Raw genomic sequence first — 14,181 nt, forward strand, 5'->3', positions numbered from 1 at the left:
GGGTGATCTGCAGAAAACACAAAATTCTGCTTATGGAAACAGTTTTCAATCTGGAAGATTAAAGCGTAAGTATTGACTGTGATGTTTAAATTACTTCTGTCACAGTGTATAAGTGTCAGGTACGTTCAAGTTTAACTTGTTCATAACTTTCTTTTAAAAAGAGAAAATGCTGAAAATATTCAGCAAGTCAGGCAACGTCTGTGAAGAAAAAAAGAGTTAACATTTCAGGTTGATGATCCTTTTTCAGGATCAGAATTAGTTGGCACTGTTGAACAGCTGTCCCTTGCACACTCAAGACTCTTGTGCAGGAAATTGACTAAGGCTAGGGACAATCTCAAACTGGTTCTGGGTCGTTTGGTAGGAGAGAAGCCCAGGAGTGGGGAGGAATGTTAGTTATTGGAATGATATCAGGATCAATGGAAGTGTGGAGTGATTGAGCTGAAGGTCAGTTGTCAAAAATATGCTTGGTAGTGATCAGAACTGTAATCAGTGGTAGGGTGGAAGGAGGAGTGCACTGGTGATTGGATGGGGTGCATTGTTGTCAATCAGCAGATCAGTCTGTAGTAGATTTGCAAGGATCCAGGAGCATGAGGCAGGACTGTAGGTTGCTCCATGGAAGGTGGGGGTAATGAGAGGTGGGACCTTACAAGACCAAGTAAATACCTACCTTGAAGGCGTTCGACCTGAGATGTGAACCCAGCACTGGCATGGCCTGATCAAGTAAGTCCTCCTTAAGTCACACAAAAGCAGGCTCACTGGTGCTATGGAAACCTGATTCTAGATTGGTTCTCACTGGGTGGTGTGGACCACCAAATACAGAAATGGTGTCGGCATGATTTTTCAATTAGGTTTCACTTTTAAGTGACGTTGGATCATACGATACACAAAAGCACTGATATTGTGCAATCCAGTTTCTAGGCAAGTGCCTGGCCAAATGTCCCAAAAAAATAGACAAGCATTCAACTGAAATGTAAGCATCTTGAGGGTTTTATTTCTATATGTTTGATTGGTTTCTAAAAGTTGGAGACACATTTTAAATTTCTTAATTTGGCTTGTTAAAACTTTGGATGATTGATCCCTAATTAAAGGTTAATTCTTGGTTCATTTTGCTTTTGTGGTTTAGCATAACCAATGTAATTGTCCCTTTTCAAAGAAGATAAACTTGTAGCTACTTTAGAGCTACCTTTCAATTTGCTGTTTAATAATGTTATCAGTTCATAGCCATTGCCACTGTCTTTTTTTTATTGTACTGTGAAGAAAGATTATGTCAAGAAAAGTTAAGATTTAATAGAATCAGTAAGTTTAAATGTAGTGAAGAGACTCTTTATTTGACTTCTGACTTGTTACAAATTCCTGGGAAGGTAAAGGTTCATGCCACATAATTGGGAGCAAGGTCCATCTCTAAGAATGATGTGATTCTCTGAACACCATGAAAATACCTAGTTAAGACAAAAAATGGAATAAATACTCGGAGAGGATCACAATCCCTTAGGCCATTGACTCTGCTAGAGAAGATAACACCAACAGTTCTCAGTTAAAGTGTTTTTGATTCTCCAGACAAAGTGGTATGTATTTACATTCAAAGTGAGATGGACTTATTTGGAAATTGCCTCTAAATTACCCACACTTCAAACACTGAATAAATAATATTTCCAAGTTTTTAAAAAATCCTGGTGTAAGATCTGCTTGGTCCCTGATCCTGACACTATGTCATTGATATTGTTTCATAATAAACACAAAATTGTATTGGTCTACAATGTTCCTTCAGTTTGTAAGTGTATTAGCAGATGGAGTGATTTGTAACAACGTAAGCTGTCAAACGCTCTGTTGCCAAACTTAGCTGGTGAGAAATTGAATAAAGTGGTTGCTATCAATGTGCACCACACTTCCTAAGCATGAATCTGATGCTGAGATGAATATTCGAACACCCTGGAATTAGGAGAGCCAGACTTGAGGAGCTTCGTCGTGATAAATCAAGGCTGGATGTCTGAGACAGTCATTTAGTCAGCTGAGGTCCCTGGCTCTTTTGAGTCCCTGATCTCAACCATGCACTCTACATCTGCTAAAGAGCACAAAACAGAGCAACTGGAGCTGGATATGGTTGCTGCAGCCAGTTTTCAACAACGGAGGCTCTCTCGCCCGCACCCCCCCCCCCCACCCTCCAGTATGCATGGTTATAAAGACCTAGAAAAATAAAATATGCTGTAAGTTAATGCACTTGGGTTGCAGTAATAGAATCCAACATTATCTGTGTGCACTGTTACGTCATCCTCTCCACTTCACTTATAATTTCCATTTGTCTCATCACAATGATTTCAAACAACTAATGTTCATTATAATTAGTGGAAAAATTCATTATCGTGGGAAATTGACTGAGTGTAATTTATAGACACTTACTTGTATGATACTTTTTGTTAATTTGTTTAAATATATTAACTTGTTTAAATAGCAGACAAATGAATGTCATTACCAGTTAATATTTGCACAGAATAATTTCACAATCTATGTTTTAGTGCTGTTTATATCAGCACAATTGCTAACATCACTGGGAAAATATAATCAAATAATCAATACTTGGAACTGTGGAGGAGTTCAGGGTAGAACTATTATCGGCTACACTGACACCCAAAGCTTTTTGTGCGTATCAAGCAAGGTAGCTGATGGTCATCATTAGCCATGTTCACATTTTGAAGTAGTACAAAAGAAAATCATTCGACCAATTGTGGGACAAGTCGCTCTTTTATAGAGCAATCCAGCTAGTCTCATCCCACTGCTCGTATCTAGGAAATACTTTCTCCAATTATCAATGCAATTCCCTTTTGAAAGTTACTATTGAATCTATATCTATCCCATCAAGTAAATCCAAAACACTTGTGCAGAAAAGTTTTGCTCATAATTGTCTCTGGTTCTTCTGTTAATCACGAAGTCCATGTTTCTCTATTTCTCTTTATTTAATCTATCTAAAATTTTCATGTTCATGATTTTAAACACTTCTATCAAATCTCCTATCAGTCTTTTCTGTTATGAGGAAAGCAACCGTAGATTTTCTTGTCTATCCATATAACTAATCCTTCCTCTGGGAATCATTCTAGTATATCTCTTTTGTACAATCTCCTAAATTGTGGTGCCAGAATTGGACAATACTATAACAGAGCTGAATGAATGCTGTATACAGTTTAACATCAGTTATAGAGTCCTCAGCTCCATTTTTTTGTGAAAGGTGAATGAGGACAGAGGAGAGGAACAGAGGAAACAACACTGGAACGGTGAGATTCAGAGCACTGCAGTTCTCAAAATCTGAAATACAAGAGAACACTGGAAACACTCAGCAGATCAGGGGTGGCATCTGTGGAGAAACAAAATGAGTTAATGTTACAGAAGCATTACCTTTCATCCAAACTGGCTAATTTGCTTCAAATGGGAAAAGCTAAGTATCTGAAATTGTTGCCTGGGTGGAAGGTAAGGCACTAATCCTCAAGCTTACATTTGGTTTCATTGGAATAATGTAGAGGTCAGAGTGGGAATGAGATAGTGAATTAAAGTGATAGGTGACTGGAAGCTTATGGTCACCCTTGAAAACTGAGTGGAGGTGTTCTGCAAAGTGATCACCCACTCAGTGTTTGATCTCCCTAATACGACAGAGAACACATCAGCAGCACTGAATTCCATACACTCAGTTGAAGAAATGCAACTGAATTGCTACTCCACATTCAATGGATCATTCTCTGTACCTTCTGCCACCTACAACAAGATGTCACAACCAGACACACCATCTCATCTCCCCTTTCAGCATTCTGAAGGGACCATTCCCTCAATGACTCCCTGGTTCACTCTTCGATCTCCACCAACATTCACTCCCTTTCTTGTGGCACCTTTTCATGCAAATACAGGACATGCAACACTCTTGGCCTTTTACCTCTTCCCTCTCTACAATTCAGGCTCCAAACAGTCTTTCCAGGTGAGGCAGTGTTATAAATTAAGAGGAACACTGCCTCACATAGATTGTCCCCAATCGCAGAAGTAATCCAGAGATGATGATTACCTTTTGAAATCTTAGCTTTTTAATTTCCTCACTAGATCCTTAAGCACTGGATAACGATTTCTGGCTGTTCTCTCTCCCCCACACCCCACCCTGTCACCTGTCATCATGGAGAACATATGATGTTCTCCACCCTCTCTTTTCCTAGCACCCAGGAGGCAACCTACCCTACAGTTCTCATGATGATGGTCACAAAAACTGCCCATCTGCCCTCATGATTATCAAATCCACAGTTGTTACTACATTTGTATCCTTTGCTATGTTGTATGTGCAATCCTTTGTCTCACTGCCAAGTTCAGAATTGTACTGCCTTGCCAATATTCAGGACACCTTGAGGGACCCAAACTCACAGGGGATTCCTTAACTGCTTGCATTTTCCTAACCTTGCAGGTGGTTACCCTTTGGTCTATGGAACTCAGTTTACGTGTGACCGTCTCCTGAATCCTGTGATCCAGAAAACATTCACCAATGCTTCTGCCCTGTAGTGTCTCCAGTTGCTCAGAAACCCTGAAGGTTCAACAAAACAGAGGCATTTCCTGCAAACATGGATACTTGGAGCACTATGGAATTCCCACATGCCGCAGTAATTACAGATTACAGGTTATAGCTGTACTTTAATGGGGCGGTAATGGTTATATTACTGAACCAGTAATCCAGAAACCCAGACAATGATCTCGACATAATCCAAATTAAACAATGATGGAGTGGTGTAAGTTCCTCTGCCTCGCTGCTCCAAGGATCCAAGTTCGATCCTGACCTTGCACTGTCTATGTAGACGTTACACATTTTCCATCTGACTGTATTGTTCTGGGTGTTCCAGTTTCCACCCACGTCCCTAAGTTTTGCTGCTAGTTTGTTTGACATTGGAGCCAAGAAGTTTTACTTTAATTAATGAAAGAAAAACTTGGAATAAATGCTAGTATCAAATAAAGATCTCTAAATACCTAACTTGGATGCTTGCTTTAGAACCATTGTGGTCTGCAGCTCCACTCTTTTTTAATAGGGCATGAGGACTGCCTTTCTCCTCTCCTTTGAATTCCTGCCTTCACCTTTGAAATGTTATCTTGGAATACATTTTGTAATGGTCTATCTGTTTACATGTTATACCTTCTGTGGAAAGAAAATAAATGAAAAACTCATCTGTCTCACTAATATCCTTTATGGAAGGAAATCCGCCATTCTTATCCAATGTGGCCTCTGTATGATGTGAGACTCATTGCAACCTGTAACTGCCCTCTCAAATAGCCTAAATAGCCATTCAAGGGACAATGGACATTAATGCTGGCCTAGCAGCAACACCCTTTTCTCATGAGTGTGTTTTTAAAAAAATCAAAAAGATAAAATAAACTCCTTAGATGCAAGTTTATTATTTGTATTGTTTAATCTACTCACCTGGTTTTTTCATCCCTCAAAGTGAACTAATCAAAGACTAAATTATTTACTTAAGTTTACAAAAAAACACTGAAGTGCTAACGACACAGTCTTAATTTTAGATCTCTAAATACCTAACCTGGATGCTTGCTTTAGAACCATTGTGGTCGACAGCTCCACTCTTTTTTAATAGGGCATGTGGACTGCCCTTCTCCTCTCTTTTGAATTCCTGCCTTCACCTTTGATATGTTATATTGGAATACATTTTGTAATGGTCTATCTGTTCACATGTTATATCTTCCATGTAAAAAAATTCCATGTTTTACTGTTGTTAATTGATTTTGTAAGACATGTTTTATATATCTTTGCCAAGAAATATGTAAGGTAAATTAATTAATAACTTTTGGAGCTAGATTCTGCAAACAGGACATTTTAGGATTTATTATCCCAAGTTCATGACCCACTGTAGAAAAAGTTTGAACTTACAATTCAAACTTGCCCTCAACATCAGTTCCTGCATCAGTACCTATAAGTTGTAGCATGACAGTAAATGTTGCTGCCTCATAGTTCAGGGACCCAGGTTCAATCCTGACCTCGGATGTTGTCTATGCAGAGTTTGCACATTCCCCCTGCAACTGTGTGGGTTTGCTCTGGGTACTCTGGTTTCCTCCCACATCCCAATGTCATGCTGGTAGTTTCATTGGCTACTGTAGATTACCACTTGGCATTGGTTAATGGCCAAAAGAATCCAAGGGGACTTGTTGGACATGTATGAGAATGAATAAGTTGCAAGAAAACAGGGCAATAACGAGAGGAGAAATGGGACTGATGGGATTGTTTTTCATGGGAGGGGTGTGGATCCAATAGTCCAATTGGCCTCCTGTGTCATTAGTACACAAGATGAGAATTAATGACTTGGTTTTGGACTGTTTTTACACTGATATGTCAAATAACAGTGTAAATTCCTCATCCTGCCACTATTACTGGGGAGGAGGATCATTTTTGTGTATGTTCAATATGCAGGTAAATTTTCCATAGCTTATGAGATTCCATGGTTTAAAACATTCCTATTATCAAGTAGTGGATTCTGTAAAACAAGGCAAAATATTGACCTGTTGACAGTCCAGTTACTTGTGTGCTTCACCCTGATGCCCATTGGATTTTAAATAACTGGACTTTGAGGAAAATTGCACTTTATAATGTATGCCAAATTGGCCTGGCAGGTAGCCAACTAAATTTATGTATTTGATTTTAATTACAAGCACTAATGTTTTCTTCAGTTAATGTAACTAATGTAGTGCCAGTTGCAGCGTGAGAACTGGCTCCTACCTGAGTAAAATTTGAGGGAAATACTTTTGTTTGTGAATTTATGCAAAGATCGAAAGTGATTTAGTTCAATCTGAAACTAGAGTTTAAATCTAAACAAAGCAAGCTACAAAGGAATGGCAAGTTATATGGTAGATTGGGAAACAGCTTTAGAAGGTATTATAGTCAACTAGCAATGGCTGACATTTAAAGAATTAATACATAGTTGATATTAAAAATATATGTTTAAGGCAAAAAAAAACAGGAAAAGAGTGGAGCTGCAGAACACAATGGTTCAACGAGCAGTAAAATTAGATCAAAGGAAGAGACCTAAAATGTTGCCAAAAAGAGCAGCAAGCCTGAGGATTGAGAGGATTTCAGAATCAGGCAAAGGAGGACCAAGACATTGTAAGGAGAGGGAAAGTAGAATGCAATAGTAATCTGGTGAGAAACATGAAAAATGACTGTAAACGTTTCAATAGCTACGTATGTAAAAAAAACCCATTAGCCAAAGTTGATGTGGGTGCCTGTCAGACCAAGACAAAATAAAATATATTTTGGAATTAGGAAATAACAGAGAAATTAAACAACTATTTTGTGTTTGTCTTCTCAAAAGAAGGCACAGAAAATCTGGAAATAGTGTAGATTCTAGAACGGTTCCCATATGTATTGATTTATTTATCTTCCTTTGCAAAAGAATTTAACAATGCAGTGAATGCCTGAAGATACAAGATTAGAAGGTAGCAAATATAACCCTACTAGTTAAAAAAGGAGGGAGAGGGAAAGCCAGGAATACAGACCTGTTAACATGACATCGGTCGTAGGGAAAATTCAAGAATCTATTATTAAAGTAGTGGTAGTGAGCAGTTCGCAAATAATATTGGATTGGGCAGAATCAGCCAATGAAGATCCCAACCTGAAATGTTAGCTGTCCATTTTCCTCCATGGATGCTGCCTGGTCTACTGGGTTTCTCCAGCAGCTTGTTTTTTTGCCTTTTGAAAGGAAAATCACATTTCACAAATTTGTTAGAGCTTTTTAAGATTGTAATTAGCAGAATAGATAAGGGAGAACCAGTGGAAGTAATTTATTGAACTTGGATAAGATGCACATGAGAGTTTATTAAACAGAACTAGAGCACATGGGATTGGGGGTAATATACTGTTGTGTACTGGGAACTGGTTACTGGACAAAAATTAGAGAGTAGAAGTAAATGGATCATTTTGGGATTGGGATGCTGTGTCTGTTAGTGTGCACAGGAATTGGTGCCAAGCCCCAGCTGTTCAAAATCTATGATTTGTATGACATCTGAATACCAGTGTGGGTTGTGATGATGTTCAGAGGCTTCAGGAGAAAATAGATAGGCTAAGTAAATGTGTGAGAACAAGGTAGATGGGAAACAATGTGGAAAATGTCAGGCCATATACTTTGGTTAAAAAAAATGTAGAAAATCATGGTTGATTGCAAGATGTTGGTGTTCAAAGGGCCCTGGATATCCTAGTAGGAAAATCTATGAAAATGAATATGCAGCTACAGCAAACAATTAGGAAATCAAACAATATGTTGGTCTTTATTGCAAGAGGATTTGAGTATGAGAGTAAAAGCATCTTACTGCAATTATGTTTTGCCCTGGTGAGACCACACCAAAATATTGTGCACTAGTCTTGTCACCTTTCCTAGGGAGGAATATAATTGCAATGGTATGTGTGCAGTAAAGATTCACCAGATGGATTCTTTGGATGGGAAGAATAGTCCCTATGTGGAGTTTAAGCAGACTGGGTCTGTACACTCAAGTTCAAAAGAATGAGGGGTGATCTCATTGAAACGTATACATTTCTTATAGGGCTTGTCAGGATACAGTAGGTGTAGGGATGCTCTGGCTGGTGTCACAGTCTTGAATAATGGTTGGGCCTTTCAGGACTAAGATGCGAAGAATTTTGTTTTCTGCAGACAGTAGTGAATCTTTAGAATTTTCTACTCAAGAGAACTATGGAGGCTCAGTCACTGAGTGTATTCAAAACAGACATTACAGATCTTGAGATATTTAGAGAATCAAGGAATATGGGTTCAGTGTAAGAAAGTGGATTTGAGGTAAAAGATCATGCATAATCTTATTGAATGGCAGAATAGCACAAGGGGTTGAATGGCCCAGTTCTTCTATTTCTTGTTATGTAATATATCAGTACTTGGAACTAGAATTTATGTTGTGATCTCATGTTGAAGTCTGGTGTGTCAACAGAGCCTCCTGCAACATGAAACCATCAGATGTGCAGGAAGTGTAAAAACATCACCCTCAAGAAAGCTAAACAATGTGTTCACAGCATTCGTAGCTATGTTCCTTATGTTTTTAATTAAATGTGTTCAACTGTACCATTTGGAAAAAGTAATGCCTCTAGCAAGGAGTTATGAAGGACAATGTTCCAGGGCTTGGAGCTAAGATGGCTGGAGTCATGGCCAACACTGAATAATTGAAGGAAATCCGAATGCTTAGAAGCCCAGAATTAAGAATGCCAAGGCTTCAAAAGATTGTTCTCTCACCACAGGCAATAGAATGATGATGTAGTGACAAACCAGGTTTAAAAATTGCTCTGGTTCATTGAACATCATGAACACTTTGAGAAACCTTGCATTCCTCTCCAGGTTAATAACATTTACCAGTTAGAAGCAATGTCATCATATATCTAACTATGTCCAAAGCTTATTTTTGGCAACTAGAGTGCGGATTGCAGCCAGCCAGTGAAGCTTTTGCTGACAGCCTTTCACACTTGCCAACAATCAACTTCACACCCATATTGGAGTATAACTATTGCATAGGTATGAATAATGCTGTTAATGTGTGTTCTGTACCATGGAATGTAAATGGTGATACAATTTTATATTAACAGAGTATTTCAGAGGAAATGTTCTACCAGTTGAGCAACATGCTACCTCAGATTTTTAGAGTGTCATCCACCCTGACCCTGACCTCCAAGCGATGAACAAACAAACAATCCACTGAACAGCAAGTGAGTTATGCTGACAGGTCACTTTTTGTGTGGGCTTCGGACAAGATATTAAAAATAATCAACACTGCATGATGTTTCCCACGGCAGTTAGGAAAGACTTTTCTCACTTCAGCAGAATCTCAGACATTTAAAATTGTTGCACTTAATTTAAAATATGCATCAAAACTTATTGTACTGTCAAAATGAAAATGATATGTCTTAAAGACGATACTTGTCAAGTTACCAAGTAATGTTGTTACAAGCAGATTTAATGAGTTGTACTAAATTCCTCTTTCCATAATTTCAGCCACCAAAATTATGGAAATATTATGGTTTAATTCCTCCGCCAAAATAAAAAGATTTGACATGAATGCATTAAGCCTTTGTACAGTCACATCCTCACTATATTTCCAGACTATAGGACATATAATCCTGAAGATGTAAAAAATTATTCAGTTTCTACTTCCCTTATTTGTACATGTGTGAGGTAATGTTGTCGGCCTAAGAATAATTAGATTTGAGAAACTGATTACTGATTACTGTCTATATATTGCTTAGATAACATTAGTTGCTGAAAAGTTTCATATTTATGTACAGGTAGGTATTTAATTATGAAGCTAGAATTACTTTTCCATGCCTTTTAACATTATGCAACTAGTTGGTCCATCTAAATCCATTACAAATTGATCATAAATGAGGCAGTCAACTAATACATTTTTTAGTCCTGAGACTTAAAACATGGATGATTAAGTGTGCCATCAGAACCGCAAGCATATTGCAATAATGTACAAGTATAATAGTAATATGTATAAAGTGATGCAGATATCATAAGGTGGTTTAATTCTATTCAGTTACAAGTTTCAGCTATGAATTAATTCCCAATGGTGACTTGGAGAGTTTAAGTCCTAGTAAGTAATTTATAGGATTTTGAACATGTATTTAAAATGAAGTCACTTTGGACACTAAGTGGCATTAAAGGACCAAATCACTTCAAAAACTGTAAATGGAAAGTTATGTTTGAAGTTGGTGTAACAGTGAGCCATTGATAATTAACTTATGACATTATTATTATTATTTATCTGCAGATTCACAGGTCATAAAATCCATTATTCATTATTTTTCACATATTTGTCCAAAAGAAATTAAGTTCAGTTGCACTTAGTGTACAGAAAAATGAATGAAAACATTTTAAAATATGTTAGGATCCTGTGGGAATGGTTACTCATAATCTCATGAATATAAAATGATTTGTCTCAAGATTATACAGTTTTGTATTTGAAGAAGTAAAGAGCATTTAAAAATTAAACCGTGATGCTGACTAATTTAACATTTATGTATGTTGTGTGCTGTTCTGGTGTCTCCTTTCCTGGAAGAGTGTGGAGTCTTTGGAGAGGGTGCAGAAGAGGTTCATTAGGATGCTGCCTGGATTAGAGAGTATTACCTATCAGGAGAGGTTGGACAAACTTGAGTGTCAGAGGCTGAGGGGAGACCTGATAGAGGTTTATAAAATTCTGAGAGGTGTAGATAGGGTAGATAGTCGTAGTCTTTTTCCCAGGGTAGAAATGTCAAATGCTAGAGGACATGGCTTTAAGGTGAGAGGGGGAAATTTTAAAGGAGGTGTGCGAGTTAAGTTTTTTTTACACAGGGTGGTAAGTGCGTGAAACGCGCTACCAGGCATGGTGGTGGAAGCAGACATGATAGTAGCATTTCAGAGGCAGTTTGGCACATGATGATGCAGAGAACGGAGGGATGTGGATCATGTACAAGCAGATAGGTTTAGTTTAATATGGCATCATTGTCAGCACAGGCATTGTGGGCCAAAGGGCCTGTTGTATTGTTCTATGTTGTAATGCTAATGTGCATGGCTGTTTGTGGATGTGCATCACCTGAAGCTCATCATTTGCTGGTGTTATGTTTGTAGCAGCTTCAACTTCACCACAGGCATTCTACAGCACTTCCTGAAAGCATTAAGTGTGCATTGAAAGTAGGTTTTCGGGAATCTTGCATCATGAATCCTGTAGTGTTAAACAGTCTTACATGTCCTCACATTTTGGATAAATTAAAAATTATGTTTGAATTTATCTGTTAACACTTTGTGCCCTGAGTCAGGAGACTGTGGGTTCAAGTCCCACTCTAGAGTCTTTAACAAGAAGAATTTCTAGGTAGTCACTCTGTGCAATCTTGAAAGGTTGTAACACCATTAGAGATCTAAGTCTTCCAGGTGAGAATGGCTCATTTTGTGCTCTTTAAATCTCCTGCACAAAACATTTGCTCCCACACATGGGTGTATTAATGGCATTCTCTGGGATGAATGGCTTGATTGAGAGGATGGGCAGATGGCAAACACGTCAGGTAATGAAGATGGAGGTGGAAGTAAAGGCTCTCATATATGCCCAGGATGTTCAGAGTGTAATTCTATAATCTGAATCTTGGTGAGGAACAGTATATGAACTATAGGAGCTTTATTCAGGGTGTAATCACTAACATATGCCACTGCTGCAGCCATGACTACACTTTGGAGCATGTAAGGAAGCAAATTGCCAGTGGCTGTCAAAATGCTTTGACTATAAACCTGTTGGGCTCCTTCTAAACTGGAGGTGGAAGTACTTGCAACATTTCCCAGTTTGTTCTCCTCTATTGCATAAAGAAGGTCATTGACGCTATTCAAAGTTAACCGAGCACATTTAATTCTTTTGTTACAAGGTCAATATGTGCGAGTGACATTCCAAAACACCTGAAATATTTTTTAAAAAAGTGAAAAAAACAAATTTCTTGTACAAAGTTTAAGAATGTAATTACTATAAAATACATAAAAACAATTGGCAAAAGTCAAACTAATTGACTTAAATTTCAATATAAAGGTTTAGATGCTGAGCTCCCAGCAGACTTCTGTTTTAAATTTCAATGGGTCTGCTCTACTTGCATAAGGTAGGTTTAATGGACAGACTGCCCAGCCTGAGAGCTGAGAAATCATGAGGAATCCACCAGTGCACTGTAGGTGCTGAGGTAGGCACTTACCTGCAGCAGAAAGCTGCCTGCTTTTAAGTGGAAGATCTGCCCCATACTTTCTTATTGAAATCTGGTAACTGAACTGCTTAAAACAAAATCATTCGAGCAGATGAGCTGAGGAACTCTTGTTTAGAGAGGGTAACTATTTAAAGATAGTCCAACAATAGGGTAACAAAGGTTATCAACTGAAAAACTAATGAGCAACTTGCCAGAATTATTTATGCACAGGATGGAATATTTTATAACTGGCTAGTGTGACATCCAATATGAATTGATCCACAGTTTGCAGTATGAAGCCTTGTTCTCCAAGAAAATGTATCAAGAACAGCATGTGCAAATCATAAGGTGTGCATATTTTTCAAAAGATGGCCCATGTAAGCAATATTTCAAACAGGAACACATGCATTATATTTACCAGGAAAGCATTTGAAAATGGGAAATGTATGAAGATACTTGAAGATCAAAAATCGAACATATTCAGATAGTTTTGGTTCAAGTGAAAAATGTCCTCACATGGTGTGAATGCAAAGATGCTACTGTTACAAATATTTTTATTTAAAAAAACTCTTATGGTATAATATATGCATAAAGAAAATGCATAGCACTGACATAGAAAAATTACCAAAATGTTGATTGGTACTTACTTTTGTAATTAACTTCAGCTATATAGATGCTACACCAGACTGTTATGGATACAACATATTTGATGGATAAGATTCCTATTCCTTAATGTCTAAAAAAATTATAGTAAAATATAAAACACAAACAGTAACACTCAGCATGTCAGGCAGCAGCTAGAAAGAGAGAAACAAAGTCAATGTTTCAGGTTTACATAAGATGATGCTACCTGACCTGCTAAGTGTTTCAGACTTCTACTATCTGCAGATTTTTTACTTCAATTTATGGTAAAATGCAATCCTGTCTGTTAGTTTGGCTTCATATTTACCATCAGTTGTCTTAGATTTAATCATAAAAATGCGGAAAGGATTATTCTATTTAAAAGTCTATTCTTCCAACAGACCAGGTACCAATGTATCAATCTATGTTTTATATTGATGGTCCAGAGTTGGCCGGAAAGAGAGAAGAATGCTATTCCCAAACTCCAGCTGGAATTTTGCAAATGAAATAGCCAGCAATTCAAAATAATGCATCATTGTTGCATAGGCTTTCTGTAGAATTTAGTAAATAATTTAGACAATTCTAAAATAATGTGTTTGTTTGAAATGTCCTATGGTTGTAAAGCTTGGGCAGGAAGATGACAAGGAGGTAGAAGATCAGTTTTGATCATTTGACATGGTGGAGTAGGCTCAAGGATCTGAATGTTCAACTCCTGCTCTTATTTCATACATTCTTAAGTAAATGAAGATCTGTGCAACTATTCAATATGACTTCCTTGAACTTTAAATTCCATGCAGTTTCTTTAATAGATATTTATTTACAAAAATACCAGTGTTTTGTTAAAGAAAGAAACAGCA

General features: G+C 37.6%; 1 protein-coding gene across 5 annotated transcripts in view; it reads left to right on the forward strand.

Annotated features, from left to right (window-relative positions):
• Positions 1 to 11,962, forward strand: part of c19h12orf4 (chromosome 19 C12orf4 homolog) — a 46,075-nt gene extending 34,113 nt beyond the window's left edge. Inside the window, exons 14-15 of one of the 5 annotated variants that reach the window (XM_052033659.1) lie at positions 3,221 to 3,266; positions 4,430 to 5,550. In XM_052033659.1, the coding sequence (XP_051889619.1) occupies positions 3,221 to 3,266; positions 4,430 to 4,524 (141 nt within the window). In that variant the 3' untranslated portion in view covers positions 4,525 to 5,550. Of the gene's footprint in view, positions 1 to 3,220; positions 3,267 to 4,429; positions 5,552 to 9,598 lie in introns of those variants that run through there. The other 4 variants (XM_052033661.1, XM_052033660.1, XM_052033664.1 and 1 more) reach the window with 4 other exon arrangements.
• The last annotated feature ends 2,219 nt before the right edge of the window (positions 11,963 to 14,181 follow it).

This window comes from Pristis pectinata, chromosome 19 (assembly GCF_009764475.1).
Source record: "Pristis pectinata isolate sPriPec2 chromosome 19, sPriPec2.1.pri, whole genome shotgun sequence".
Taxonomy (NCBI): Eukaryota; Metazoa; Chordata; class Chondrichthyes; order Rhinopristiformes; family Pristidae; genus Pristis; species Pristis pectinata.